The sequence below is a fragment of the Apteryx mantelli genome, chromosome 1, assembly GCF_036417845.1.
Source record: "Apteryx mantelli isolate bAptMan1 chromosome 1, bAptMan1.hap1, whole genome shotgun sequence".
Lineage (NCBI taxonomy): Eukaryota > Metazoa > Chordata > Aves > Apterygiformes > Apterygidae > Apteryx > Apteryx mantelli.
In genome coordinates, this window is record NC_089978.1 from 128,876,805 (window position 1) to 128,903,758 (window position 26,954).

The window sequence follows — 26,954 nt, forward strand, 5'->3', positions numbered from 1 at the left end:
AAGCAGTTAAATATTTTAAAGCCTATGGCTAACTTAGTTATTCTCTGTAGTACGTCTACCAATTCTGGAGATGACACCTGACTGCTAAATTATGAAATAAAGTCATTCCGGTCTTGTCAGAAATAGAAATCTGAATGCAGCTGTAACTGCTGATTTATGCCCTGTGAGGTAAATAATCCCCACTTGCAGGATTTGGATCCAGGGGCTTGGGACTATATGTACTTCAAATTGACATTTGTCCCGGGGTCATTTTCAATCACTGGCTCTGGCCTCTTCAACACACTTCCTGGGCATAGATTCTGTGTTATGTGGTCTTGCCTCTGAAAAGTGGCATACCTGCTTTAATGTTAAGCTTTCACCCCTGTAAGCTTTCACCAAAGACCCCTTCAAGTCTTTGGTAGGGTCAACATGCCCTTTCCCAGATCTCCATCTTGTGGCCATTCTGCCTTGTACTTTAAGTATCATGTGTCCCAGACAGTTGAACAAATAGCCATCTGTAAGGTCAGTCTGTCTTTAAAAAGTGATTTGCTGTTTACCTTACACTGCAAGAAAAACAATAAATAGCTACGTGCTACTCTGTGCTTCAGCTTACTTAGAGCCTCAAGAGTTATCTATCCATCTCCAACAAGTTTGTGTTACTGTTCTGGTAGGACTCTGGTCCCCTTAGCTGAGCTGCAGTTCTCTAGCTCTTAGCTTCTTCAAATCTTGCTCAGAGGGCAACATTCTGCATTTGATGACCCTCATCTTTGGTTCCTCTGGGAATCCATGGGTACCTTCCTCTTAAGACAGTCCTCTTTAGGTTTTCTTTTTTTAAGTGCCCATTTAAAGACTTGTTTCTTTTGAGGAAAATTCCACTTTTATTTGTTCCTATGGCAAAATGTGCTCAAATGGAGTCTTCTAGGCTTTTACTTACAACTGTTCTTAAATGCTTCCCTTCAAAAGGGAAGCATCATGGAAAATGAAGAGTCATTAACATAGGTCCTGAAGAGACATGACACCAGCCCTGATAAAACAGATAGCTGCTTCCACATCCACCCAGGCTTTCAATAATATAGTAGTTCATCAACCAAAATCAACCAAAATTTGTGTTTTGCAACAGACTCGCCAAATTGGTAAAGCAGCTTTACTAATGGCTCTTATGGAAAATAACAGTGACATTTATACCATTGCTTTATTTCCCTAAAGCCTACAGGTGTCAAATATCCCTCCAGTTTGAGGGGAAGGAGTAAATTAAAATCTAATTAGGCAGGTCATTCAAATCCCAAACAAATACAGCGTTCCTTATTTCTAATGGAACAAGATCTTAACTTAATCAGTCTCAATTCCTGTGAGTCTTCTTCCTTAGAGCTGGATTTATGTTCCTGTTTTGTGCTTTGGTGGGTAGAGATTTGCACCTGTCCCCAGAGACACTGCAGCAGGTAAGTGCAGAGGTGTAAGAGGGGGGCCAGAAATTTGGATGAGCTAGGGTTCTTGAAGCAAATGTACTAAAGCAGCAACTCTGCCATCCCTGCCAGCCTCTGTGGCAAGGTGGTGAAAAAGGGGCATTTCTTTGCACATTTATGTGCAACAGGGATTGCTTTAGAAATCAAAGAGGGCTGAGGGATTGATTCTGACCTTCACATTCGGGGTGTTAGAGGGAAAGTTCCCTCCACTACTCTGAACAAGCAATCAGCCAAAATGATAGGTTAGAGTTGCCTGGGTGGTGGCAAGGCAGCTGGTGGTCTCTGGAGTAAACCTGTATGGAGTGTCTTGTCCTTATTTCTATGTCTGTCCTGAAGAGGTAAAAATCAGGAACTTTGCTTATGTCAATGGTATTCTGTAGTATTGCTTATTCTGTGCTGCCACTTTGACTGGCATGAAACAAAAATATGGTGTCTTAGCTCCTAGCTGAAAAGACAAGAATGTGTCCCAGCTGCTTCTCGTAATCTTAGTATATGAAGAGAGCTGAGGGGAAAAATCCAGCATATGCTGTCACCTTGAGTGAGCAAAGTTAATTCATGTTTGGAGTTAGCTCTTTAGACTTCAGAACTTCTCAAACCAGTCTCTCCTCAGAAACAGAAATCTGACCCAGGAAATATTTGCAAGCTTCTTTGCCTCCAGAGCTCATCTTTTCTGGTACAGCAAAGAAAGTCTGACTTGATGTTGGACTGTGACCTTTAACAACTTATTATATCTAGCTGAGCTAGGAATAATTGAGCACTGTTTCACTTTCAGAGTGCAAGAATCCTGTTTCTAGAAGCTGCATTTGCTAATATTGGCTTTATAATAGTGCTGTATACAGCTTTATAGATCCTAAAAATGCATAGCTTAAAATACCTCTGCTTTCCTCAGTCTGCTGAACTCCTTGTACAAGGGCAGTCTGATTAGCCAACAGATTGGTGCAGAACATGTTAGTGAATTTAATTAGTGGCCTTGGCCATCTGCCAGTTATTTTCTTAGGACCTGAAATAAAGGTAGTGGCAATGTTGGGCAGTCAGTGGCAGTGGAAGTGGTTTTGTTTCAGTTCTTTGACTTCTTGTTGGAAGGTGTATTATCTAAAGGCATACCTCAGTCATTCTTTGAAACGGTCTAATGCCTGCCTCCACTCGTTAGCCATTTAATGGAAACAGTTTATAGTTAGTTGTGGTTATTAGAGGCTACTGTTCCAAACACAACATGCACGTAGAAAGCAAGGTGGCTGTGCACTGCCGCATGTTTTTTAGCGCTGCATTGCCCGCATGGCAGTCGGTGAGGCCGATTTAGTATGCGTATGCTTAGCGTTTCTACGCGCCCCCGGTGCGGTTACGTGCCGCGGGGCCCACGCGTGACGGCAGCGCGGGGAGCCGCCCGCGGCCGCGCCCCGGCTCGGCCTTGCCCTGCCCTGCCCCGCCGGGCGGCAGCGGCCCGGCCCGGCCCGCCCCGCGGAGCCGCCGGGGGCGGCGCCCCGCGGAGCCGCCGAGCAGGAAGTGGGAGCGGGGCCGCGGCCGGGGCGCTGCAGTGCCAGGCGGCCGCCGCGCCCGCGCAGCGCCGCGGTTGCGGGCCCGGCGCGGGGGGCGCGCGTGCCTGCCACACGGCTCAAACGTTCACGGTGCGCGTAGGTGAGCATTTACATTTGCGGATTATCTTTTGTTTGTTCGTCTGTCTAAAATTGCAGGTAGTGTAACACTCCGCAGGCGGAGCAAGGAGGAGGGTAGGATCATTTAAAAGGCCTTTAAATAATGCATGGGTATTTACTGTGATCATTTCATGCAAATAGTAAGCAGTACTTGTGTTACTGCTTCATTAGCAAAGTTCTGTTCCCTTGATCAATATGGATTGTGGCTGAGGCACATTTTCCAGTGCAGTGTGTTTCTTTAAAGATTGCTAGTATCATTCTCTGAGCTCTGTTTAAATCCCATTCTTTGAGCCATTGACAGCCCAGAGGAGTGGACTTTGAAACCAGTTGCTTACTTTGCAGATAGGAGTTTGTCATACTTTCACTTTCTTAACTTTCCTGATGATCTGAGAGAACTTAAATATATCCCACTATTTGTGGGAATTTGTAGAGTGGTGCAGAGGGAGAGTATAGCAGAAGAAAAGAGTTGCTGGCTGAGAGTCAGGTTAACAGTCAGTTTACTGAATAAGGCAATCCTCTCAGGTAAAGGAAGTCTGGCATTTTTCCAAATCCAGTACCTCCCATCCCACCTCAGCAAGATGGACAGTTGACTGTCTCTAGATGCTGCTGTCTCTAGTGACTCAAATGCTAGTCTGTCACCACTTGTAAAGTGCTATCATGAGGAAACAGAGGCGTATATCTATTAAGCAGTTTGTCCAAGGTCAAAGAGGGAATCTCTGCTGTCTGCTAGCTTCTGGTCTTGTCTTGTGCCATATTCCATGGAATTCAAGAGGGAACTATTTTGAAGGTAACTGTGAAAATGTTGGTGATGAATTAAGAAGTTAGTGGTGGCTAGAAGTGTATTGTTTTTTTTCCTTGAAATAACATTTTTTAATGTTTGCCTTTATTTGTTGAACAGTGATGGGTTGAGCATGGAGTAGACGGGAGACCAGTTCCCCAAAATGCTGAAATCCAATCTTGAAATGCGATAGCTAAGTGCTTTTAGTCCTTGTCAGAAGTGAGGTTAAAGGCTGTGGCATAATTTAAACAACTTACCGTTTTAGCTGCTGTGCCTTACTGTCCCATACTGCAGTTCTTGACTAGCTTACTTTCTTTCAGAGACTGACCAGGCAGGAATTCTGGCACCTGGTACACCAGAGCTATGGCTCTGAGCTGGGCCTGAATACCGAGGAGATGGAGAGCTTTCACTCATCATCTGAGGACAATGGGCAGTCTCGGTAAGAGCAGGTTATAAAGCTAATGGAATACTCATGGAGAAGCAATGTCCTTTTTCTTAGAGATTCTTTTTTCCAAAGTGCTGCTGTAGCCTTACCAGAAAGGTCAAACCTAGAATAAAAGGATGCAAAGAAAACTGAACATGAATAAAAACTTAATTGTGTTTATTGTCTAAAGTATTAGGTGCACAGCTGAGGCCCCTTAGGGGAGGGAGATAGGAAGAATTTGCTTTTCCTGGGTCTGCTTGTGGAGAGGGCAGGATATCTTAAATATTAGCCTTTTTCATGATAATATCTAGCCAAGATCTATATGTCATTCAACAATATGGAGGGGCAGTCTGGAATAGGAATCTGTGTGATATTCAGACACTTCCTCTCCTCCTCTCTTCCATGGAGACTGTAACTCTTTGTTTTCCTAAAGTCTATCTGGTTTGTTTTAGATAGCTTATTTTTGTATTGTGTTCAGTTTGATTTAGGAAGTTAGGAGAATCTAATTGTATATGGATCTTTAAAAAAAGAAAAAAATTTTTTCCTTGGCTTCTTGGAACAAACACTAGCTTATGAAATTTCAATTTTATTTTAATAGTGAGGCTTTAATTTTGAATATATGTGTAAATAAGTAGCTCTAGAAAGCTGAACAATGTAGCTTGTCTCTTTTTTACTCTTGTGTTACCTGAGTGTGTTAGAAAAAAATCCTCCAAGCTCACTGTAAGCTTCAAAAGATGTTCTATTAAATATTTCCTAGACATTTTCCATGAAAATACACTACTATGCAACTCAGTAATAAGGGATGCAGGAAAAACTTTGTCTTAAACTTTCTTAAAACATTTTTTTCCCAAATTTGGCCTAGGCTACCCGGGTTTAGTGTGTTCCCACAGCGCTCACTTTCTCTCCAATTCATGAGTGTTTGGGTTTATTAACCTTATAGGCAGAAGCTGAATTTTGAGAGGTAGTATGGGTGAGGAACATGACTTGATGGGTTAATGAGCTGGATGTGGAAAGAATGAGTTGGTAGTCTTAATATTGGATGAAAAGCCATGGTTTGTGTTATTTAAAAAAAAAAAGAAGGGTGGGTTTTTTTTTTTTTTGAGCTATCAAAACTGAAAAATTGAAAACTTATCTTCCTTTTTGCATTGGACAGATCCAGTGTTTGTGATGATTCTGGAGAAAAGGATGAAAAACTACCTAAAATGACTGGCTCAGCTCAGGAACCCCCTCTTCAAACAGATAGAGAGTCGCTCAATGGGGGCACATTGCCAGAAGTAAGTGGCGACACAGCCTTTCTTGCTACTTGTAGCTAATAAACATGTATAATTTGTACATTTATACAAAAGGATAAGGGTGCATGGGGCTGACGCCTTCTAAAATAGTCTGTGAAAAATTGTGATAGTCTAGAAGGCTTTCACAGCACAGAAATTGAACATGAATGTCTTTAGACTGCAAGAATGTCTTTTAGACTTTTGGCAATTGAGAAGGCTGTGCTTTTGAATTTGAGCAATGAACAAACATCAATGTCATATCACTAATTCACTGCATAACCTGGCTAGAACATAGTGAGGTTTATGCCTTGGTCTTCTAAGATGTAGAACAAAACAAACCATGTTTTAGCCACCTTGCTAGGGGCCCTGTGCATTTTTATGCAAGTGTTTTATGAAATTAATGCTTTTGTTCACTTCCAACACTGTATTGCTTGCTCTGAGACATTTGTCTTTAAAGAATATCTCCTCATATCCTCCTTTTATCTCTCCTATAGATGAGGTTTATTAGAGGGTAGTTTATGCTTTGCATCCTTGCTTCTGGAGGTTAACTCTAGTCTGTTGTGAATCTATGAATTTTTGTTTTAATTGAACTTTCGTGAATATTTCAGAAAGGATGGGAAAAAAATGTTGGTGTAATAAAGATGGATTTTTCCCTCCCCTTTTGGGGGATTAAAGCTGAATGACCATGGTGTTTCTTTCACGATGTTGTGTGAATTTGTGTATATGATGAGCTGGTTGGAAGAGGACGTGCCTTAGGGGTAGTATCTGAGGTGTTCAGTGTCTGGCACAGTCATTGGGGCTCTTAAGTGCAGTTGTACTACAAAAAAGTTACAGACACTTTCTCTTGGTTAATAGATATCCTAAGGGAAATACCCTGGTTGGGGGGGGGAGGGGGGAATAGAGCATTAAGGCATCTCTTAAACTTAATTCGGGTTGGGTACCTAATTGCTGTCTCTGTTTTTGAAAAATTGGGGAGGGAGGAAAGGAGAGGCTTATAGTCCTTGACTATCATATAATTCTTCTGGCTCTTTTTACTTGCTAAAACTGATTTGGGTTAAAGAGGCTTTAAAGGATTTTGCAGAAACCAGAGTTGATGAGTACAGACTGATATGCAGCAAACAATACTGGTGTTAGGGTTTGTCAGAAGTCAGGTGTTAAAAGCTTAGTAGGATGATGGGTAACCTTGATGGAAATCCTAGCAGAATAAAACGGGGTTTCTGGCGAGCTGTTGCAGAGGCCTGGGAAGATTGTGAATGCTGCTGGGATTTGGGCTGTTCAGGATAACTAAAACCTAACCAGGTAGCCTTGTCTGGGATATTTTTTACAGTCTTATTTGCACAAGGACAAACCGTTTTAAAATACCTGCTCTGTCTGGAAAAGGTGTTTTATGTTTGCCTGCTGGGTGGTGCTCCCAGAGATCTCCCTTCTAGGTTCCAAAGCTAACTGGGCATGTTGGTAAACAGAAATGTCCAGGGATTTGATCTGAAAGCAGGGAAAAATCCTGAGATTCTGCTCTGAATAATCTGCCTTTAAAAAGACCTGTAATTAAAGTGTAGCACTGCAATCTTGATAAACATTTAACTAAACTGTTTAGTTTACTGTTTCAGGTAACTAAAATACATGGCTTGGTTTAGCTATAGGTGTTATTTTGTATTTCTCAGGAATGTCAACACTCTCTCCAGAGCCCAGGATTATAGTATGTTTCTAGAAGTACCCGGTCAACAGGAGGGGATGGTAGTGCTTAGAATACATTTATCCAGAGGCCTTGCGAATGATGGCACAAAACTTGATTAATGATCCTTCAAAGATTCAAGGGAAACAGGTTTACCTCTCTTACTGCTCTGACAGGCAAAGGAAACTAGGAGCTCTTTTAAAAGGAGATCTGAATTAATGGAGGGGTTGGCTGATATTACTGGAATTGTCTTGGAAAAAATAGTGTTGTCAATAGCTGTCCATTGTTGACTACAGAATGTCTGTGTGTAACACTGGTCATGGCACGTGTGCTTCTCTAAGTGTAGTTCATCTAAATGCAGGCAACACCTTTTACTGCCTGTCTTTTCAGCCACCTTCTTCCACCTCTCTTAGGGTGGGAGACCTGACAGAGTTCTACTTCTGGAGCCTGCTGTTCATAGCTAAAAACAGAAAAGCATTGACGCAGAGCTTGGCAGTATTAGACTAGCTCAGGAGGTAAATGTACATAAGGAAGAAATAATACAGCCTTAATTCCAGTTGATGACTCTTTAAATCATTAGACTCTTTAGTGTTCCCTCCACAAAAAAGAAAAAAAAAAAGGGGAGGGGGGAGGGGGAAAAAAAGGGAGGAATAGAAACAAAAAAACTATATTTAAGAGCTGCAGCACAGATGCTTCAAAAACCTCAGCAGAAGTTCCCTTTTCCATGAAATCTTGAAGGGATTTTTCTGTAGAAGTTATTTCCCCAGTCTTCTGACTTGAACCTGACTTTCCTTTTTTGTGCCTGGCAGAGTGGGGCTGCTCTTATAGTGCTGGTCTGAGCTTCACCTATTCATCAGATCCCTAATCTTTATCAAATACTGTGGCTTGGATCTGTGTGCTACCTTTCAGGCGAAATGTTTTGCCAGAATTGGCTACTTTCTCGCTTCCATCCTCATTGGCATGGCATTTTGACATAAAATGTTGGTTTCTGTCTTAGTTCCTATTGTGGAACTGAGAATAACTTCAGCCATGGTAGTTCCTTTCAATGGGAACATTTGTTAATTGATCTGCTTTTCTGATGCAGCCTTCCTTTTCTCTTTTGACCTTGAGGGAATATCTTTGCCTGCTTATACTGCAGTCAGATGCATGTCTGTCTGTTTTCCAGCCACCCACCTTCTGTTAACGGTCCCTCAGTTGCACAAAAAAGTAGACAAGCTTTATTTTGAAGAAAGCCTAGAAGTACAGGAAGCATCACAATTGTTTAAGTAGCTAATGCACTTGCTTTTTTGAGTTAGTGCTGAGTAATTTTTAGGGAAGACAGTATTGCAGATGAATCAGAACTACTTAGTTGGGAAGGCCTGATCTTATTAATTATGATCCATGTAACCCAGTATTTGGAGGCCCGCACTACTGATCTCTGACTGTTGTTCCTCTGAAGGCAATGGGAGCTTTGAGGAAAAGTTTAGAATAAAGACCATGGCTCTTAGCTGGTAGCCAAGCTTTTAGGGTGATACTTTAAGATACACAAGTGCTGTACATGAAGTTTCACTAGCATACACTTCTTGAAGTGTATAATGGCATGCTTTGGTAAGCTTAGTCCACATGTATTAAAAATCTGGGTTCAAAGTTGCATCTTTGATTCAGTAATGTTTTGGAGGATGTCCTGCCTCTGTGTTCGAGATTCTGTGTGGGTTTTTTGTTTGCTCTGTGTGTGTGTGTGTGGGGGGGGGGTTGTTTTGTTTTAAAACCTCTACAGCCATCATACTCTATACCTTTTGTGTGGCCAAAGGCTAGTGGAGCCATATAAAATGAGCATTTTTCAAATACATAATTTGGCTTATTTAATCCTGCTGACAGGGGAAGTCCTGCTTACTTTTGTGTTTTCTCTCAGGATTGTTGGACCCTTTGCTAATACCCTACCATTAAAAAAGTGAATAATCTGGTTAATGGGCCAGTAAATGCTAGCGCTCGTGCAGGAAAAGGGACCAAACTTGCTGGTGGGTGCAAGAGGTCTGGGTGGGGAGTAAATGGCTTACCCCCCCCCCCCTTCTATAGCAGCTCTTGGTATGACAGTGCAGATGAGCAAGTCTGCCTTGTTACCAGGGTGAAGTGGAAGAGTCTGAAATAAAGAGGGGAGGCTGGCCGTGGTAGGGGAACAAGGGAGGGATTAGTACTTGACTGTGTGATAAGTGAGCAGATAGAACTTGTGGCTTCCTTTATATGACTTTCTCCTTTGAAAGTAACTTTCTAACTTTTTTTTTTTTTTTTTGTGGCCAGTAGTTATTGATGCCTCTTTCTTGGGTATCTCAGGTGGAGGAGTCCCCAAGTGAGAAGCAAATAAAGAGCCCGCTTCCATCTTCAGAAAGAAAACCTGTTAATCTACTCAGGAGTAGGTCCTCAGAAAAGTCCTTGGATCTGAATGAGAATGAAAACCTTCCAGAGAAGAGCAGTGCCTCAGACAGTGAAGAAGGTAAGTCTAACAGTTGGGAAGTGATATGACAAACTGACTCCCATGATTGTCCTCTCTTGTGGAGCAAGTTAGAAAGCTTTTTGTCATTTCTAGCAAACAAGTTTCACTTGTTTCACAGAACTGCAACAAGAACTCCTTGTATCTTATTCCATTTCTAAATTCAACACTGCTTGGTTTTTTTTAGAACTAAAGCTGTAGTTTTGTTTCTTTCCCATTTGACTGGTGAAGAGTTGCTGATAATTTCACTTTTTCGAAGTTTAAGTTATTTCTTAAAGATTTCTGTTGTTTTTTTTTCACTTTGCATGCTGTCACCAGAGTTTCAAATATCTTCCCTTCCTTGTTTTCACTTGGGAACTGAAGGGAAGCATTTCAGGCTGCTCTGAAGCTTCTGTAATATCTCTTCTTTTCTTTTGCGCTTCTACTTAAGGCATCTAGTTTTCAATGTTATCAATGGAATGAATTGAGGAAGTCCAGGCAAGACAACTTCCAGCTGTCAGGAATGTACTGTGCATGTTCTGAATCCTGCTCTGAAGATGAAAAACCTTAAAATATTAAAGATATCTTAGAGCAGATTGCATTTTTGCATGCCAGCAGATTTAGTATCTTAGTGGATCCTATTCTACCATCCTCATATTTCATTGCCCAGTGGAAGACTAGAAGGAGCTTGGATACTGTAGTAATGTAGTGAATATAATTTGGCTGTGTTACGTGCTTCCTTTCTAGTTCTTACCCTAGAACAGAAAAGTGTAGCTGTATGTCTCAGTGTTTTTTGTATGGGGTTTCATACTATGTTCTGAAGGAAGAGTAGGGCTGGATTGTGCCTTGCCTTGATTGTCATCCTTGACTGGATGACAAAGATTTGTGCTGAATTCTGTGGGTATTTGTTCTGTGGTTCCCAAAAAGCCCCTGACAGGTCCAGCTCTCTTAAGGGTGAGCATTCCCCTTACTGTGGGGAACTCTTTTGTGCCAAAGGGCCATAGCTGTTTGAAGTGCTGATGTATAAGCTGTGGTGGAGGTTCTGTTAAATATCCCAAGAATGGACTCTGTAAATGCCTTTAGTACAAGGTGCACACACAACCTGAGTTGATTCAAAAGCCATATGGGAAGGTGGCAAGCAAAGTGAAGGACAGAAAAGCTCAGCAGCAGTGTGCTCAGATGTAGCTGAGTATTTCTCTCATACAGAGATATAACTTACTTTCATCACATGTTGGCAGGAGTAGAACAGCATAGTCAGTTGAGGCCAGTTCTTAATCTGGCCAAGAAACTCTGCACCTCATCCCTTCGATCGGAGTTGGCAATTGAAGGTCCTTGTGGAAGCTATTAACTTGGCAGCATGGGAATGTCCAGGAAGGCTTCTAAGTTATAGATTGAATTGGCCACCTGAAGTTATGATCTTTGCCTGAGGATATACTTTATAATTAGTTAACTTTTCTTTTGCTCACCAACATTGCTTCTGTTTTCACTTGAGTTCGAATTTCACTTGTAATGCATGTTCAAGTTGTATAATTTTTGTGAGTCTGCATACTCTTAACAGGTTGCTTTGTATGCCATATTCCTACACACTTAAGCTTCGCAAATTGTTTCCTCCATCACAGGTATATCTCCTAGAGCAGCAGTAAGCTTCAGCCTTCTTATGTTTTAGATATTTTGTGGTTTTCCTATCCTCTCTTCTTCTTTTGGCTTTTTTTTTTTTTCTTTTGTGGCAAAGATCTCCAGTGTAACTGCAAATAGTCTTTGCTGCTGTTTACCTAAATAATAGTAGCAAAGACTAGCTGTCATCCCTGTGTTGATGTTGAGCAAATAGAATATACTAAACTGGAGATGTCTCTCTTTAAGAGAACTGGATTCATACTGCTTTTCTTATTTCTCCTCTCTCCCCCGAGATGAGTGGTTTTTGTATTCAGAGCAGGATTTTCTAGTCCTACAACATGTTAATCTTTTCTGATTCCCCTCTTCATGCTTAGAATTTTTTTTCTTTCTGTTTCTCTGTCTGTTTTCTATTGCAGTTGTCCCCATACTCTTACAAGGTGAATTCCTTCATGCAAACGAAACTAGCTTTCCCACATGGCAAAGGTTTACCCATGCCGATTAATCTCTTGTGTCCTCTGGCTCATACTCGGGCTGCCCACGGAGGCCTTCTGGCAAATAAGGTGAGGGGCAAACTGAAGACTGTCATTCTCCAGCTCCAAGGTCCAAAAGCCAGAACATCAGAGCCTTCGCAACACGAGTGCCCTTGTTCTAGGCAATTCTCATGCTCCTTATGGGGAGGGGGGTCTCTGTGCACCATTGGCTTCATGGAATGCATTTTGGTGCTTTTGTTTGGTTTCTTAGGGCCTAAGTATAAATCTTGGGCCATGACAAAAGCTTTTTGGTTAAGCTAAAAAACAGTATCTGCAGCTTAAGTCTAAATTTCAGAAAACAAATTTTAGCTCAAGCATAGAATATATATTCCCAAAATAAAGCCAGCAGATTCTGAATTTTTTCAAGTGACTATGCTTTGTATGCATGCAACTGTGATGTGCGGCAGCATAAAATACTTCAAAGAAAGAAGGGGAAAGCTTGAAAAATGGAAAACAGGTTTGTTTGTTTTCTGTTAGAAAGCTTTACTATGTATGGGGACATCATAAAATTTCTGAACACTCTGCATAAACTTGTCAGACTTATTGCACTGTTTGCATTAATATGCACTCTAAATGTGCAATCTGCAGGAAAGCATAACTGTTTAAGCTGTGGTACTGCAAGTTGGATATAGTGATGGTTTGTCTTTTCTTGCAGATGGGGATAGATGGGCTGAAAGGGAAATATGGAGTGGTTGAAATGAGTTCAGCCCTGTTTATTTCAAGATGTGAAATTCTGCATATACAGTGTATGTAAAGAAGAGTAGTCCTGTTATCTTGCTGACGTTAAGCAAACTACTGAAAGTACATGTTCAATGTATAACTGTCAAGTATTTGTTGCTTTGGGGTTTAGAAATCTGAGTTGCATAAAGGCAAAAGGTATAAATCTTATTTTGTAAACTGAGAAAAGCTGGTATTCTCACAGAATTTACTCAGTGCATCTTCCCAGTGAATTTTACACTAAATTTTTAGAAGTATAGGAGAGTTCCTTGATAATGGTTAGTACTGCTGCTATAGTCTTGAAATAGGTTGTATGTGAAACATGGTCATTCTAGGAAGAGATTTTATTGACTTGATTTTTTGGGTGTTTCTGGTTATTAAGGTCTCCAGTCGGCATGTTCTTCATGCTAATTTCTGTGTAAATACGTTTTTTCTCTCCTTTTCTGCCCCAACTCTGTGGACTGGAGAAATCAACCCTCTTACCGATGTGTTTGACAGTCTCTGCTGTTGGTTCAGTGTGGTGGTGGTGGGTTTTGTATGTTTGTTTGTTTTTTGCTTGTGGCTTGCTTTTAGCTTTGTAAGCTGTTGGCAGTTAATGGGAGTTGGAAGACTAGAAACAACTCTTTTTCCCTCCCTCCCAACTTTGTCTGTCTTGTCTAGCACTGCAGATGTTTTCAAACCTCTGCAATCACTGGCACATAATGGTATTATATCCGAAGAGTATTTCACAGCTTGCCTTGCAGTGATGAAAATGACCTTGTGAAGTGCAAGACAGTAGTGGGGGAGGGAACAGACTTGCTGTCTTTATGCTGAACCAGGATGCTCTGGGTGATGCACTTGTTTCTGGATCTTGGTCACTAGGGAGCCTAACTTAGTCAGAATAATCTGATGTTTTCTTACCATCAAATGGTATCTCCGATTCATCTACAAGTATACTCAGGCAGAGAGAGCTAGCAGTTGATTATCGCATACTGCTGAGGGGCTAGAATAACATTAAAAGTTAAGGGCTTAGACTAGTGTCTGCAGAAGTAGATACTTTTTGTTCATAAACGCTATTTCTAAGTCAGCCCTAGGTAATCTGTAAAATGTTTGATGTTGCTCTAGTGTTTTGATAGATAAAAAGTAGGTAGGTTTACCTGTGTGAGTTTAAAAACAAACAAAAGGTAACAGTAGACAAACGTGCGTGTTACTTGAAGCAGAGACAAGCGGTTAAAGCATTTTATTCTGCCCAAATTGCAAGTGGGTAAACTTTACATTTGTTCTTAGTTGTGCCACTGCTTCTGCCCACTGATTCATCTGGGCCTTCCGCAGGTGAACTCGGAGGCCCAGATGGAAGTGATTTGAAGCTTGTTGAGCTGTTGCTGCATGTGGTGAATAGCAGCTTCCCCAGATGTGGCATTCATAGAAGCATGAACACATGCACATTCCAGGCCTATCGTCTGAAAGACTTTCAGGCTTTCTGAAAAACAGCTGTTTGAATCGAAGCATCCAAAGTGGCTGATGAGCCTGATGTATCAACCTCAATTTGAGCTTGGGTTTTCTGAAAATACTGTTTTGTGTGATAACACCATGGATTTTTCAAGAGCTGACAGACTGTATATAAAAACATCTTTTTGAATGGATACTTTTTAGCACTTGGCAGCTCACTGCCTGTCTAATCATGTTTCTAAGAAATAGTCAATACATAGGCAAATCAGGTAACAGGAACTTTTGTGTCTACAGAGTAAAAGATATTATAGACCATGAATGCTCTCACGTAAGAGCAAAGTGATCAGAGTTCACTATAGCTTAAGGCTTAGTGCAAGGAGGAGACACTTTTATGCTTGAAGAGAAAAATATCCAAGTAGCAAAGTCTGGACCTTAAAATAATAATGCATGGGCTTTCAGCATATAAGAAGCTGCTGTGGCTTATCAAATTACAACATATCAGCACAAAAACTATATGTCCTCAGGTGTTGCGGGTGAATGTAAAATTGTTTAATCTAGCTAAGCCTCATGGGGCAAAAGTGGTCTGTAGTGTCTTGCATTTGCTAGCACATAAACAAATAGCTGTCAAAGCTCATTTGAATTATGGTAACTTGATAGTGTCTGGGCCTTTGTATTTCTCAAGTGGTAGCGATGATTCCTTGGGCATGTCAAAGGCCAGCTGAGTAAATCTCAACCAGAGTGAGTAGCTGATGTGCGGTGGTCAGAGGGCATGTCAACACCAAAGTATCTGAAGCTTCTTGTCTCTTAGTAGGAGATCGGAAGGGGGGAGTGCACTCCAAAATGGTAGAGGTCTATAATGTTGAGGACTTACTAGCTGAGGTCAAACTTACAGCTCACTCAGAGACTGAATTTTGGTGGAACTAGGTGCATTCTTTGAGAGGAAGTACAGTGAACATAGGCTGAGAACCCAAGCTGAATTTCTGGCTCCCTACAGTACATTTCTACACAGCGGATGCTGTATGCTAGCAAATACTGACTACACAGTGGTTGGTTAATGGACCTCTTAATACATGCTCACTTTCTGTTCTACCCTGCAATTGAATAGACATTTCATAAGCAGAACATAGCATAGGCAGGAAGTCCATCTCTTGTGCAAGCATAAAAATAGAGCACTTAAGCTTCACTTCTGGGGTCCTGCATTGAAGCTTGATTAGGTCAAAGATTACTTTGTTTTGAGACAGATGTTTGAATACTACAGAGCCTTCTAACAGGCTAGAAGAAATACTAGAATATTAGTCTGCTGGGAGTCGGAAGTGACTTTCATTGGGGAATTTTGGGGAATTTTGTATGGTGTTTAGTTGCTACGTTTACATTTATCAATACTGACTGCTACAAAATAGTAATGTTTTAAGTGCTGTAACCTTAGCCTATAGGCAGCTTGTGAACTACAGCGTGATATTCAAGTTACCTTTTCTTTGGTGGCTGGCATTGACCTTTGCTAGCCCTGAGCATTCATTTTTATCAGTTGAAAGGTTAGTTGTCCTGACTTCTGTCTCACTTCCCCAAGATTTGTTTTCAGTAATGTTTTTTGGTTTTGGTGGTGTGGGGAGTGTTTTGGGTTTTGGTTGGCTTTTTTGGTGACAATAACTTAGGATAGACTTATTTCTAAAACATATGCAGATTGAGTTGGGGCTGGCACAGGAAGCCACTTTCTCTTCAGGATTATAATTCTATCCTACATCTTTTGCAAGAGTGGCTGAGAAAACCACAAAGCTGAGTCATACCAGCAACCATCAAGAGGCAGAAAAAGCAAAACTCAGTGTTGCAGGCCCAATAAACCATTGGGGTCCTTGTCAGTGGCTTGAAATAGGGGAAGATGAGAAGGTGTCTCGGTGTACTTTTCAGTACTGTAAACTGGAGCAGGACACCTATTGTATTCTGCTTATAATAGAAGCAGTTTGGGAAAGGGTGCGTTTATGTGAGTCTGTAGCTGGTCCCCTGGAACATGGATACTACAGATATAAGTTAAAAGCAATGGTCTGAAACGAGCCACAAGTAAAAATGAGAACTAACATGCTCTCACTATCCTGCTTGCTTTGACCTGTGTCCTTCATGCGGTAGACACACATATTAAATGAAGAACTTTCATCTTCCCAAATGTTTCTTATAGGATTAGTAGAACACTGAAGGGAGAACTGAAGTGACAGGACTGTGTGATGTTGACTTATCAACTTATGTTTGTAAAGGGAGATAATTGGGGAGAGCTAGAAAATCAGCCCTAGGCTTTGCTTTTACAGACAATCTGCTGAACTGTGACAGCAGCTCATTGGTTGTTAGATTTGAGACTGAGAAGCAATTGCTGATGCAAGCTTGGGAAGGGCTTGAGCTGTAATAAAGCTTAGAATATTAGGAAGTTTTTACAGTGTTGCTCTTCTCTTAACCTGATCTCTCTGCCTTTCCTTAGCAGTGAAGGAGACTGTCTCTGAGAATGATCTCTATGGGAGACTTTTTATAAACAGAGTTTTCCACATCACTGCAGACAAGATGTTTGAAATCCTTTTCACCAATTCCCACTTCATGCAGAGGTTTCTCAGTTCCAGGAGTATAGTAGGTAATACATGCTTCTCTTCTGTCTATGTTATAAAATATCCTGAAATTTTCAACCTCTGAGAAATGTTAAATAGGGTTGAGTTGAACTTTAGTTTCTCCTTGCTTTAAAAGTGAATTTTGCAATTCTAATGTTCTACTATGAAAGAGAATATTTAAAGCTGGCCTGTTTGTGTAGATCAGTTGTGTTTCAGAGTAGAACCTCATTTCACAGCATACCACAACATTGCAACCATAATGCCTGATCTTTGGGTAGGATATTAAGTTGTTGCATTGTGTGGTGTATTTTTGATCACATTATGTCCCAGAAATAGTGGAATCTGTACAGCTGGTGCAGAAGAAATTGTTGCATCCTCCTAAATGATGCTCACAGGCTTTAATTTTCTGGATGAGTAAACTTTATTCATTGAGATCGTAAGAACAGAAAATTAAGTCCAAAACGGTAATATTTATTCAGTGTCAGCTTTGAAGGCAAAGTGGCAAAAGCTTTAGGAAATGCTAAGTGAATCTATTCATCTTAAGCAGATGGGAAATGGCATATTTTCATTTACTTGCTTACTCTCTACACTCCTCCCCAAGTTTGTCCCTTTCAGTAGCATCAGGTTCAGCTACCATATTTCCTGTCTCACTTTTGGTCATTCAGTGAACTACAAATTGCCCTTTTCCTGCAAGACTGCAACCATTTAGAGCCAGTTTACCATGCCTCTATCCCTGCTGCTGTTCTTAAACTGGTTGTGGTTGACTTTGATATGAAAGGATAGAAATAATGCCTTTAGCTAATTTAGTACATGATGCATTTTTGTGTGTGATTTAGCATGCATAATTTGTCATCTAGATGCTGTATCAACTCCTTGGAATAGAGATACCAGTGGTAATCAGTTGAGGACTTTGACCTACACTATAACAATTAACAATCCACTCTGTGGGAAGTTCACAACTGCGACTGAAAAGCAGGTACTGTGTGTGTCTGTTCAATGTCCCCTAAAGTAAGGGAGAGGTCAGCTCTGTAATCTGTCAGATCTGACCGTGGAACAGAGTTCAGTGAGCAGAATGTGGCTTTGGAGTTTAAATATAGCATCTCCAAGGGTGGTTTGCTGTCCACCTTGCCCTTAATGAGCAAATTTTGATGGAGTTAGAGAGGCAGGCTTTCTACCTTTACAGATGGCTGTAAACTTCTCCCACAAACTCTATGGGAAGAAATATTAGCCTCTTATTGTATGAATTGAGGGGGAAAACAGGGGGGTGGGATGGAATTAAGTGTTTTGGGAAAGGTCTCATAGCTCAAGCTGAAAGCAGAGCTGTGGTTGTGAGGCAGTGGCTCATCTTGTATCTTGCACTGAAATGCTAGTGGGGAAGGAGGTTAGTACCACTGCTGCCTATATTGGCTCTAGTTGGAGGCATCTTCTCTTTCCCCACCCAACCCATGCTTGCCATTCTTTACCGTTTTTGTGATGCTTGGTCAGGCTTTTTACTTACTCCAGCTCACTTGAAGATGGTTGTTCTAGTCTAAGGAATTCGGGCTGAAAAAAGGAGAAATTGGACACCGTTAATATAACTTTCTATTTTATGGGTAGGTCCTGCATAAACAGAGCCAGAAAGGTCAGTCATATCAAGTGGATGCAGAGGTGCTGACCCATGATGTCCCTTACCATGATTATTTCTACACTGTGAACCGATACTACATCAGCCGCACATCCAGTCACAAGTGTCGATTACGGTGAGCTAGAGTGGTACGGAGTGGGAGGGGAGAAGCCAAGGCATACATGTTATAGGTCGCTGAAATGAAAAGATCTGCTTATGATGTAGGTTAGGCCAGTTCCTTTCAAAGCTGGAGATCTCTTCTGGAAAATAAACTTAGTGTCTCCTGTCATATTTGCTGTCATTGGATCTGATTATTTCAGTGAGAAACAAGCTCTTGCATCGACTGTACAAGGTACAGAACTCATCTCCAAGAGTGTGGTCTGGGTTCTAAACAGCCTTGTGGTTTTTAGAGTGCAGTTGTCTAAGTGGAATAAATTAGAGCCAGGTAAGATATTTTTGATACGTGGTTTCTGAGATATCATTGCTAAGAGCCTACAGAGGAGAATGGTTTCCACAGGGAGCTGAGAGGGGAAATGGAACATCCCTGTCTTTGCAATGAGGGTACTTGGGAACCAGTCTTCATCATTAGATTCCTGGTAGATGAGGGAGTCTTAAAAGATACTTTCCTTTCTTTTCTCATTTGTCAAAACCAAAATGCCAGATGCGATCAAGTTCCATGTTCACAGTATTTGTCAGACTTTCTGATCATGTAAAATAAAAGATCTTACTAAATACAACACACAAAGCTACTAAAATTTACAAGTCTTGATTACCCAGAAAGGTAGGCAAGCCTGGATTTCATTCTGGTTTATCTCAGGCTATGACAGTGCTGAAGACTAGCCCTGTACCTGGAGGGGAGAGGGTGAAGGGGAAGAAAAGGGTCTTGGGCAACCCTTCTGAACGACTCCTAGTGAGTTATTCTTCCTCTTTGAGGGCTATATTTGTCTTCTGAGACATGACAACCATAGGGTAAGAGCAGAAACCTTAGTTTGAATGCGGTATACAAAGCAAGCATGTACAGAACAGAAGGTACAGCCTGTTGTTAAAGCTGGCTTTATGTACTGTGTTTAAAATGGGTCTAAAATTTTATTTGAAACATACTGTTCTATTAGACTAGAAACTCAGTGGGTATAGGTTAATTTGGATGCATTTTTAAAGTAGCTTAAAAGTGTATTCCAGTAAGGTAAGATTTTTTAAATTATTATTTTATTTTAAATAAATCGGAATCACTTACCCTTTTGTCCTTTATGAAGTGCTTTGAGATTCATTCAGTTGTTAGGACCAACACTCCGAAGGATTCCTATTCCAATTCCTTTCTATTCTGGAAGCGTTATTAATCAACTTAACCTGGGGAACACAAGGCAGGAATGTGCCTTCCCCTCTGTCTTCCAGGGAGTATGACAGTTTAATTTCCATCTACTCTGGGTAGGAACTTGATCCTATTTAGCATTTGGTGTATGAGTGGTAATTTTGAATTTCACCTGCTGCCATTGCTGTGCCCATGTAAAACCTCATGTATACACATGTAGAATAAAAGGCAAGACTTTCTTATCTGAAGCCTATTACATGTTTTGCATCAGTCAGAACACTTTGCAGAGACAAGTTTTCTCTGCTGCTCTGAGTCTGAAAGGAAAACAAACTTCAAAATGTTTCCCATAATTCTAATCTCCTGAGGCTTTAGCTAGATATGTTATCTTTGCTAGTGTCTGTCTGTCTCCCTGCTTCAGTGTAAGTGTTACTCAGATGGAAAGCCAAGGCAGTTCCAGTTGGTATTTCAGATTATGGACATATGCTAGAGGCCTGCTTCTGATGAGAGATCTCTGTTATCACTTTGCCACCTAGCAGAGCACTCTTTTCATTATTCCATTCTGTTTATTAGGGTTTCTGCAGAAGTAAAGTACAAAAAACAGCCTTGGGGCCTTGTCAAATCTGTAATTGAGAAGAACACCTGGGGAGGCATACAGGAGAACTTCAAACAACTTGGTGAGGCTTTTCCTCTTTGTGATGGAATAAGGAGGCTGTCTTCCCTGTGTATGTCTTCATGTCTGTCAAACTTGATTCCCTGAGGAAAGGTGTGAAAAGAAGGTAACACCAAAGGAATCTCCAAGTCAGAAGTTCCTCTCCTCAATATACCTGCAAAGAGAAGCCTGGTGGCTTAATGCTAACAAGGGGCTCCTGTAGACCTTGTCAATTCCTGCTTTCTGAAGGAAGCAGGAGGAGCAGGAGAAAAGCTGTTACTCTGAACTGTGTGTCTGTCCTTAATCCAATTATTTCCTTGATCATGGGTGAGAAGAGAAGCAGTGGCACTTGGCAGACTCCCTGGCTACGTCTGCATCACTTCTAAAGTCTTGGTGATCTTCATATTCCCACCTCCCTGTTGAGCCAGTCGTCTGTTAACAGCCTGTCCAGCTGTAGCTGCAGGCTTTACAGTCTAACACAATTCCTAGTCTCAGTCTAACAGCATCTTGGGAGGTGCTCTTCCAACTGCAGCGTAGCATATCCAGTAAACCATCCTGCATAAGATAAATATGTACATTGTATCCGAGAAATATGTTAAGTGCAGTATAGCAAAGAGGTTGAGTAATACAGGTTAAAGTGTAATTTGTCAGTTACCTGCTTTAAGTTCACTTACCATAAGACGCACCTATTTTTCTCTCACTTACAATTTGTCTTCAGCGCTAGGCTTTTTCCAGATTTCACTTTCAAATGGAAAGTTAAGGAGCCTTGTTTTCCGCTGCAGAATCAGACCTGCTAATGGAGGAATATGCAATCAATCAATCCATAGAAGATTCTGGAAAATTAGTTGCTCTAAGACGAAGACGACGCACTTTACACCGGAGTCTGGCAGAGTCACTTCCCAAACGCTCTTCCCAGCACTCCTCTGGTGACATGGGACTAGAGTCACAGGGCAGCATAGTAGGTAGGAATTTTTATATCAGATGTTGTCCAAAAAGTGTGTTCAAGAAAGCTTTTTAATTCTTAAATTAAAATGGTGCAAGAGAAACGCTTGCGTACATATTACTCTCACTGTCTTCATCTAATTGGTGTGATAGCAAATGCTTTAGTGTGTTCAAGCTTGTGTAAAATAGATTTGGGGCATGCATTGTCACTTTATGATTAGCTCATGCAATCAAACCTAATCCACCCCCCCTTTTAAAAAACAAACAAACAAAAAAACCCCTCTTAATGCTGCACTAGAGCTGCCTAGAATTGAAAATGAGATGAGATCAGAAATAAATTAAACCTGATTTTTGAGAAGTTGCTGAAAAATGTATTGTTTTATTTCTTCAAATAATTAGGTGCCTGAGTCATGAGAAGCTTAAGCTTCATCACCTCTTGGCCCTAGCATCTCATACCCAATTTCTTTTTCATATTAAACAATTCATTTTCTGTTTGCTTTGTAATTTCTGGGTCATTGAAGCATTTCTTGCAGTTCCACCACCACTAAGCACAACAGATTGGCTTGAATTCATGCATGGTGTACAGTAACTACTCCTACAGAGATGAGGAACATATGTGCACTAATGTGTGCCAGAGAATGCTGAATTTCATGACACAGGTTGAATTGTGAACGCTGAAGCAGGAGCAAATGCCCTTTTTGAAAGAGGGGAGACAACACTGAGCGTAGCATCAGAGAGAATTTGGATTAACAGCATATGCAATGGATTCTTTTTCCCTGAGATTACTTCCAAAATGCTTAGCTTTGCCACTGCTGCTCCACCTTTGCAGGTGAGCGTGTCTGTGTTGGTGCATGCTGCAGCCTTGATGTATTCCTCTTCTCCAGGGCAGGAAATACAAATATCAGGAACTGTTTTAGGAGATCAGGTAATTCAGTTTAAAGATGAGCCTGTCCACAGTGGTGGATGACTTCTGTTCTGTTTGGAGAGGACATGTATACTTCCGCTTGTCCCTCACTAGTGTCAGGTCCTGTTGTCTGATGACTATCAAATGCTCTTCACTCCATTGTAAGGCTCTCCTCAGGCTGATGCCTAAGCTAAGTTGGTAATTGTGGGACAATTTAAAGAAGAATTTGACATGGTCATTGATTGGTAGCAAGACCAATATGTCCAGAAGAGCAAGTGGAAGAGAGCTACACTGCAGGCTGGTATCTCTGCTAGTGTGACTGGCAGCATATGTGCTGAATGAGTATTAGTAGTGGGATGGACTGTTGCATTCTCAGGATATCTGGGCTTACAGTGAACATGGCCCAGAGCTGTGGTCTCTGCACCATATCATTGCTGGGGGGGGAAATGCCCCTCATGATGGAAGGGTCTGACTGTCCAGCTGACTTGTCTGAGCTGGCTGCAGAAATGACTTCTAGTGCATCAAGTGAATGTTGGGGAGTATCTTGTGCACCAATGTGATCTGTTGTCTTCTGTTGAGCTATTCTTGGTGAAATGCTGGGCACTGACGTGTATCTGCAGTTATCTTTTAGGAATGTTCTTGAGTTTCTTTCTTTTTTTTTTTTTTTAACCTCCCTCCTTTCCATGCCCTGTAGGAAGAAAAAGAGATGCTCTAAGTAGGACCACCACCATCATTGTAGTAATGAGTATCTTGTAAGTACTTGTCTGCATTAAAACACGGCTTGACTTGAGTTCATCTTGGTCTTCATCTGTATTTAACCATATTTTGCTTGCATGTTAATGTTGCATGTAGCACGATAGGATCCTAGCCTATTTGCAATGTAGGAATGGGTGCACTCAGGTATGGGAGAGGAATGGATTGACTTAGGAAGTGACATGCACAGAATGAAAGTGCTGGATCGCCAAACTAGTCCACCTTGCTGGGTGGCATATGTCTGATTCTACAAAAAAACAACTTTCTAGTATTTACTTATTTCTAGTTTAAAAAGCTCCAAGAGACACTGCTGTTAAGCTGAGTAATAGCAACCTATGACAAAGCTACTTGCTAACAATTGTTGGCACTGTCCCATGTCCCACATGTCCCCAGAAATGGCACTGTCCTGTGTCTTTTTTGCTCAGGAGGGATTCTCTTTTCTTTCTAGTTCTCCGTAGCCCAGATCTTGTTTCTGCAGCATTGTAAGAGGAACAATTTAAACCCGGTCTGACTTAGTTTTGTTATCTTGTCTCTGTATAGTTTGCTGCTCTTGGTTTTGCTGAATATAACGCTGTTTCTCAAACTGTCAAAGATAGAGCATGCAGCTCAGTCCCTCTATCATGTCCAGCTTCAGGAAGAAAGCACTTTGAAGTAAGTTGAATTTGGTCTTTGCTTTCTTTCTTCCTCGGCTTATGCCAGAATCTGATCTAAAGAAATAGATCTGGAACAATGAAACTTGGCAATAAGTTTTCAAACCTGCTGGGGCTTGTTGCCCCTCTGGGGTCTGTGCTGATATCCAGTGACATATCTGACTGCATCCTGCAGCACTAAACTTCTTTGACAAGTTGTTTTTTGGGGAGAGTTAACCTTAGCTTGCAATTATCACCCTGCTGTGACTCATCTCCTGTGAATATCATAGTGCTGATCACAGAACCAAAGTGTTCACATCATGCTGGTTCACACAATCTCAAATGTAATCTTAAAGATTCATTTAGCTTCTCTTACCCTCCAGTTTTGTGAGTCTCTTATTAAATTCCTCCTTTGCCCTCAAACTTCCATGTTAGGTGCCTCTTGTATTTGGACTTAAAGATGCTCAGATGTTGCTACCTCTCATGGATATGGTATTGGCAAACCAGCTTAAAAAAAAACATAACCTGATCATGAGTATGGAGGTTGTGCAGTGACTGTCCTAGGGCGATCTCCAGAACTCATTAAAGTAACTTCCTTCAGAAGAAAGATCTTGTCCTTTTAAGTGCGAGGAAACTAAATTGCAGGCACAGTGCGCACACTTTCCTTGGTGGCCATTGCCTACATAGGTCTGAGGCTGTATCTCTAAGGCAACTAGGTTTGAAGTTCAACTGCAGACCCCTTCTTTGTGGCTTTTGGAAAAGGATGGGTTTTTTGAAATGGTAGAGAAATTGCTTGTAAATAGGCATGGAGGTCTGCTTGTTCTGTGCTTCTGATGTAATCTCAATTTCTTTCAGCTTATCTCCAGAAATGGTATCAAAAGAAGAGATCCCTCAATATGATAAGGAACAAGTTAAGCATGTGAAGGGAGTACTGAGAGACTCAATTGAAATGCTTGAGCAGGTAGGTCACCCAATCTTTCCTGGTGATACTCTTGTTTCTAACTCTTCTCCCTTGTCGGATTGTAGCCTTTGACTGATGTTTTGTGATGCTAATTAAATGTTTTGTAACTACTTTCACTTCAGTTTGGTCCTAGGCTTGAATTTGGTACAAAGGCAATGTTCATCTTTCTGATGGATTTTTCTTTCTCTCCCCCCTGCCAAACTAAGATTTAATATTCATGTTGGTTCTCTTTAAAGCTGTCAAGTAAAATTTATTGATGAGATGCATTGATGCGGTTCTGAATCATGACAAAGTGAAGATTGAAGTAATTCAAAAATGATCCTTCTCTTTTCTAAGAAGAGTCAAAGCATAGCATTAAGTATTTGCTCATCTCATGAGGTTTCTTCATACAGGTTTATCCTGTCCTTTGCTCTCCATGACCTTCCTAGATGTACATACAGAGTGTATATTTGGGGAGGGGGGGCGGAGGGTGCCGTAGCTATGGAATTATCACTCCTTCTCCCCAGTGATTTATGCTGTGGTTTCCAGGCTCTTCCATACTATGAACGCTATATAAAACTGATGTTGTGGGATGCTGTTGTTTCTCTCTGATCCTGACATTCAGGACTGTTAAACTCCTAGGTTGAATTTGCAGTTCAGCAAGTGAAGGACAGGAAATTCAGACTTTGATTTTATTTATAACCTATGGATGCACTGATTTTTAAGTTCTTGTTTTAAATCTTAAAATGTGACAGAGGAAGCTATCAGATTAGGGAAGCTGTGGGGGAGTTCACATGTACCTCTTCATCAGCAATTAGCTCTGTTCTCCCACGCACTAAAGGAGGGTAGGAAAAGAAGCCATTTTTGATATTTCATGTTCAGAGGTGTCTTTGCACACAAAATTGCTATTAATCTATTATTAACCACTCTGATCACAACTTGCAAAAGCTTCTGAGTGTTGGAAATTTCACTGTAGAAGTGAATTTCCTGATTTCCTTGACCTTCTTCGTTTCTTTCTCTCCCTACCACCCAAACAGTTCCCAATTTGAAGTGTTAAAATGCCTGTTGAAAGCACACAGTGAGTGAAACATTTAAAAGAATGGAGTGAGAATTCAACCACCTTTTTCATCTCTCATCACTTTTTTTTGTCTAGAAGTCATGGTGCAGTAATCTAATTACACTTTGTGCCCCAAAATGCACTGGGAGGACCATGGATTAAAACAAAATTCATGCCTGGCTGTCATGTCCCGTAAAGTATTTGCCATGTGCATTAACTATGATGACTAAATTAAGCCACTAAAATAAGCAAAATAAGCTCTTTTTTTTTGGGGGGGGGGGGGCTATTGTCTAACAGGGTATTAAGACTTTATCATACTGTACTGTTAGTAATTATAAATTATACAGAGTATAGTTGTTAGGATAGCGCAGTAAGGTCATTTAAGATAGGCAACTGTTTATAGGAAGAGGGAAGAGAAAATTGCACCAAAAGAAATCGCACTGAATCTTTAAAAGAAAGAGGAGGGAGCCATTCTGATTCTCTGGATACCTCTTATCCTTGCAGCAGAGTTATGGGAGGAATGATGGTTTTATCTTCACAGCTAAAGAGCTCCCTTTCTATGCTCCAAAGAAGCTTTGATCACTTGAACAAGACCCAGAGCGGCAGGACTGAGAGTTAATACCTGCAACAGCCTTCAATTCAAGATGTCGGAAGAAAGAAGATGAGTGATTGAGGACTTGGGGTAGGGGTTGTCACTGTCATCTTTGGACTTCTTACTATTTTGGCTCAAAAGCTGCACAGAATAAAGGTTTCTGGAGGAAGTTAGGTGGGTTCTGCATTCCTACAGCTCTGTGATCTGCCCCCATGGCTGGCCTTGTGTGCTGGGGTGTTTTCTTGTGAACAGTGCAGAGCTCTGAAGTCGTAGCGTGAATGAGTGAAGACAGTTGTACTGCATGTTGACTGATCTGCAAATTACAGAGGAAGGGTAAACATCCTCAGCAGAGAGCTGTGTCTGTATTCAATGCAATCTCAGCTTATGTTGACTTGAAAAATGACCATCAATCAAAAATGTTCTGGAGAAAAATAACAGGTGGTGTTTGAAACCTACAGGATATTTATATGCTTTTCAGACATGTGGACCCTGTAAAACAAGTCACCATCTTTAAGGATGATTTTTTTTCTAAGATTGTTTAAATAAACAGGAAAGTGTCTGATACCTCTTTGATAAATATCTCTTGGCTACTGAGAGGATTTGGTGGACTTCCTTCCACCATATGTTCCTTTAGCTCTTCCAAAGAAATTTCAGTCCCCATTATTTTCCTTCTGTGAAGGACTGTTCACTTCTCTGGCATGGTGCCCCCTGAAGGGGAAACGCTTTCTCTCAGTTTCAAGCTTTTTTGAGTAAGTTGACAGAAGTGAGATTAAATCAAAAAATCAGAAGTAGGGTTGACCTGGTCAGGGAAACCTGCAACTTTCTAGAGGGGTGAAATCCCTACAGAGCAGGTCATATGGAGGTGTTGACTGGCATCTTTGTCTTTTGATAGTGCAAACAGCTGGGCTTCTCTGTTTGCAACTGGAGTATATTAAGGAGATGCTCTCATACCAGTGTAGGTGGGGGGGGAGGGGTGCACTTTTAACCCCGAAATGTTGCTCCCTGGGGCAAAATATT

The 26,954-nt window shown here is 41.1% G+C and overlaps 1 protein-coding gene across 4 annotated transcripts in view; it reads left to right on the plus strand.

Annotated features, from left to right (window-relative positions):
• The window catches only part of GRAMD1C (GRAM domain containing 1C), a 58,175-nt gene extending 31,674 nt beyond the window's left edge, over positions 1-26,501 (plus strand). For 2 of the 4 annotated variants that reach the window (XM_067301918.1, XM_013950076.2), the window contains 12 exons: positions 4,193-4,311; positions 5,450-5,570; positions 9,550-9,709; positions 16,439-16,585; positions 17,417-17,535; positions 18,156-18,298; positions 20,042-20,145; positions 20,903-21,082; positions 22,661-22,718; positions 23,260-23,370; positions 24,204-24,309; positions 25,887-26,501. In XM_067301918.1, the coding sequence (XP_067158019.1) occupies positions 4,193-4,311; positions 5,450-5,570; positions 9,550-9,709; positions 16,439-16,585; positions 17,417-17,535; positions 18,156-18,298; positions 20,042-20,145; positions 20,903-21,082; positions 22,661-22,718; positions 23,260-23,370; positions 24,204-24,309; positions 25,887-25,964 (1,446 nt within the window). In that variant the 3' untranslated portion in view covers positions 25,965-26,501. The remainder of the gene's footprint in view (positions 1-4,192; positions 4,312-5,449; positions 5,571-9,549; positions 9,710-16,438; positions 16,586-17,416; positions 17,536-18,155; positions 18,299-20,041; positions 20,146-20,902; positions 21,083-22,660; positions 22,719-23,259; positions 23,371-24,203; positions 24,310-25,886) is intronic. The other 2 variants (XM_013950078.2, XM_067301924.1) reach the window with 2 other exon arrangements.
• Positions 26,502-26,954: the final 453 nt, after the last annotated feature.